General features: G+C 31.6%; 1 protein-coding gene across 1 annotated transcript; it reads right to left on the bottom strand.

Annotated features, from left to right (window-relative positions):
- Nucleotides 1–3,249: 3,249 nt before the first annotated feature.
- Nucleotides 3,250–3,672, bottom strand: LOC141684868 (uncharacterized). The gene has a single exon (XM_074490006.1). The coding sequence runs from the start codon at nucleotides 3,655–3,657 to the stop codon at nucleotides 3,454–3,456; it is 204 nt and encodes a 67-aa protein (XP_074346107.1). The 5' UTR covers nucleotides 3,658–3,672; the 3' UTR covers nucleotides 3,250–3,453.
- Nucleotides 3,673–4,300: the final 628 nt, after the last annotated feature.

Below are 4,300 nucleotides of genomic sequence, written 5' to 3'. Positions count from 1 at the left end.
CCTTCCACCTTTTCGACAAATAAACAAACGGTATGATGGTTCATTTGTGTTTGTTCGCTTATGAGTATTCCTAATTATTATATGGAATCCCTCTTTTCGACCATAATTCCTATAAAATGCTTCCGTATCATCCAATGTATCGAAAATCTTGCCGACATAAGGCACAACATCGTTACTATTCTTAAATCCATGATTCTTTTTCTCAACATTTTTCTCATCTTTTACGTCATCAACATTTTCACCGTCAAAATTATCACCACCAACGTTATCATCAACATTATGACCGCCAACATTATTACCACCTACGTTATTATCAACATTATGAACACTAACATTATCAACATCAATATTATCACCACCAACATTATTCATATTATCATCACTATCAAGATTTACAGTATCTTCATCAACAAATAACTTACGACGAGCTACGGGTTTTCGTCTAACGAGGTATAATAATCGTAATTATCATTTTCACTAGAAGAGGAACTACAAGCTTTAAATAAAAAAAAGCCATCAACAATCGAAAACTAACCTTTTGAGATCACCTTCAAGAATGAGTAAATTGAAAGTAAATTTGAAATTGTTGAAAGTATATTGTAAATTGTAAAATGAGTAATAAGAAGTAAATGTTGAATCAAACAAAACTGTCTCCATCAATGAAACATTACTGGAGTGACCCATTAAATATAACCACCAACCAGATTTTGGAGCCATTATAGCCGAGTTCCTGACGCAATGAATCAATGCGGAGTACTCTGGCATTGACCCATTGCTGCAGTAGTTCCTGCCGCATGGGTCATTGCGGCAGATTAGTCAACAGTCTTACCCCTCAGCTTCCGCAACATTTTTTTTGTGCCTAAATTAAATTCTTTGGTTTTCAAATAGTATTCTGATTTTTTATGATTACAATATTTTGTGAGTTTTATGTTTTTAAAAATTGTCATATATGTTATTTTAGTTAAAAAATCAAATTATCAATTTTAATAATAAAATTTATATTATTAATTTTATACTTTTTTGTGAATTCATACTTAATTTTTGTGCAAATATTAAATCAATATCAATTTTTGTGAATTCATACCTAATTTTTGTTTTTAAAATTTATATTAATAATTTTATACTTTTTTGTGAATTCATACTTAATTTTTGTGCCATTATTATTATAAGTTGACTGGTCAAAGGTTGGACCGACATACCGCATTGGCTCATTGCTGCAGAATCACTTTCCGCATTGACCCATTGCTGCAGTCGTTCCTGCCGCATTGGGTCAATGCGGCAGATTAGTCAACAGTCTTACCCCTCAGCTTCCGTAACATTTTTTTTGTGCCTAAATTAAATTTTTGGTTTTTAAAATTCCGGTTTTCAGCCTATAAATAGTGCTTTTGTAATCTCATTTTTTCATTCTACATTTCTCTTCAACATTCTCTTCTCTATTTTCCGAAAAATGGTTTTCTACTATGATTGGGACAATAACAATGTAATTATCGATGGCGTGGCTTATGACGGGCCGGAAGGAGATGAAGACATGTCAATACCTCTCCGCCGTATTCAAATGTCGCTTGAGCGTAAGAAAAAAAAGGAAAATGAGGCGAAGACGCAGGCGGAAAAGTTGAAGAGGAAGAAGGACGACGATAAGGGTGATAAATGCGGTTCTTCCAACACCGTTAAAACTTGATCATTCTCGTCGGAATAAAATGTTTAAGTTATTATGTATTTTGTTTAAGAAAATATTTGAATGTACTCCTTTTCTATTTGAATGAAATAAATTATTTAATATTTATCTTTCTTGTATTGTCGAATTTAATTTATCAATTTTTAATTTATAATAAACAAATATAATGTTAAAAATTAAAAATGTGAAAAACTAAAAAATGAATTTTTATCGAATTTTCTTTACCTATAAAAATATAAAATAACTTAGCCTCTAAAATGTTAAAAATTTATTGGTAACAAACTATATAAAAATTTCTTGTTATGTTATCATGCACATATTAAAATGTGAAAAACTAAAAAAATGAAATTTTATTGAATTTTCTTTGCCTATAAAAATATAAAATAACTTAGAATAACTCGGCCACCTACCGCATTTTGTCATTGCGGCAGGTGGCTCTTCAACCACCCGCTCACGTGTTTTAAATATGCTGTGGCTGTGATTTACACCTCCCGCATTGACACATTGCGAGAGGGGGGATTTTTTTTATTTTGTTCTTATTTATTTAAAATGGAAAAATTGTATAGAATTTTTTTTAATTCAGTATAACTTCATTATACAGTACAAATGTGGTATTATACATAAATTTGAAATATTTAAAATTTAAATTAAAATAGTTTAATTAGAATTCACTCAAAAAAGTTCAAGGCAAACAAGTATGATTGTTTATTGATCGAAAGGTGTCGTCCGAAGAAGACGACACCTTTCGATCAATAAACAATCATAACTCGGACGACACCTTTCGATCAATAAACAATCATAACTTTGAACATTTCAGTTATCATCTGCGTTTTTTTTTCATTAAAACTAATATTTTAATTATTTTTCCGATTATATATCTAATTAAATTTTAAATTCTTAACTCATTATACAATTGATAATATAAATGGGAAGTAGTAATAAAATTAGTAAATATAGAAACAAGTTGTTGTTCAAATAAGTTATATACTTTTTAACTCCGTTATTATCGAAAACAAATTAAATCATTAAAATATAATTTTTTGTTATTTAAGAAATTAAATAACTGCTTCATTGTTTCATTGCGCTGTTGCAATCAAACAATGCAGGGGTATTGTTGCATTGAAACAATGCGGCAACATCTGCAACAATGTTTAAATGCGGAAGGTGGTTACTACAATCACTCGGGGTTGTGGACCAAATATTTATATTTATATTTATAGTATATGTGAATTTATAAATATATAAGAAAATATATTAAAATAATCAAATTATAACCGGACTTTTTCGGGCTTTTAACCGGCCGGGCCGGGCCGAAGCCCGGGCTTTTAACCGGACCAGGCCGGGCTGGGCTTTGACTAAAAATATAGGGCCCGTCGAGTCCCGAAGCCCGAGCTTTGACCGGACTGGGCTTGACCGGGTTTTGACCGGATCGGGTCAGGCTAGATTTTCGGGCCCGGGCTTTTCGTGCATCTCTATTTGATACCCATGTGAAATCAATATTGACCCATACTGTAATAAATATACGAGATAAACATATAGGTGAGATGAACACAAGAAAAGTCAAATAATATCTATAGGCATCTGCAAACATCTATAGCACCAAGTTTCTTCTGCCTTTATTGATGGATTAAAAAAAACTGAAATATGAACTTACAAAACAAAGAACACCAAACTAATTACAAACTCAGACACAGAACTAACTCTAACCACAGTACAAGTTCTTTCAACATAACCAACTAACTTAGCCTATATATTAGTATAACAAAAGATGCAATAATCTACCTTGTTTCATTGCAAAGAAGGCAATTCAAGATCCTAGAACAAGCATATCGTAGACGTGGGTAAAGCCTATTAGTACGAGGACTTGACTCCCTGAACAACTCTTCCATGGTCTCCACAAATAAAGTCAAGCTTCTCACCGGAGGAATATACAGAGTCAATGGCACTGCTGAGAACGCCACTGCAAAAAACATCTGCAACATCCCTTTCCTTTATCTTTTCTTCCCTTGTACTTTTCTTGTATTATTTGGATGCTTTCCAGTTTCCAGAGATGTTTTTGGAGCTTTGGATTTTCTGACAGGCTGTTTTCCTAAAACTTATACAAACAAGTTTAACATACTTGTGCAAAGCTATCTTCTAATTTCTTTGTCTGATTTTTTAGTGTGTGCCTTTTGGATTTTCTACCGTATGCCCGAATATATATTAATAAAGTATTTGTCAAAGTGTGTATTAAAGAGCAGAATTACATTTTGCACCCCTTATAATTGATCAAAACTCAATTTTGTATATTTATTTTCATAAATTGCAGTTTGCACCTTTCTATTTTGAAATCCGGTTCAAGTTGTACCCTTTTTGCCAAATTATTGTCATCTTTTTTGCCCAAATTATTGTCTTCAACAACATATATATCTATTATTGAAGAGAAAAGATGAGATATATTATTGGAGATAACAATTAGGGCTAAAAAATTAAGCAAAAAGGGTGCATGTTGAAGCGGATTTCAAAGTAGGGGATACAAACTGCAATTTATGAAAATAGGTATATAAAATTGAGTTTGGCCAAATATTAGGGTTGCAAATATAATTCTCTCTATTTATTATTAAAATTTTAAATTTGAAATATTTT

The sequence above is a fragment of the Apium graveolens genome, chromosome 9, assembly GCF_009905375.1.
Source record: "Apium graveolens cultivar Ventura chromosome 9, ASM990537v1, whole genome shotgun sequence".
Lineage (NCBI taxonomy): Eukaryota > Viridiplantae > Streptophyta > Magnoliopsida > Apiales > Apiaceae > Apium > Apium graveolens.
This window is presented reverse-complemented; position numbering and strand designations above follow the sequence as displayed.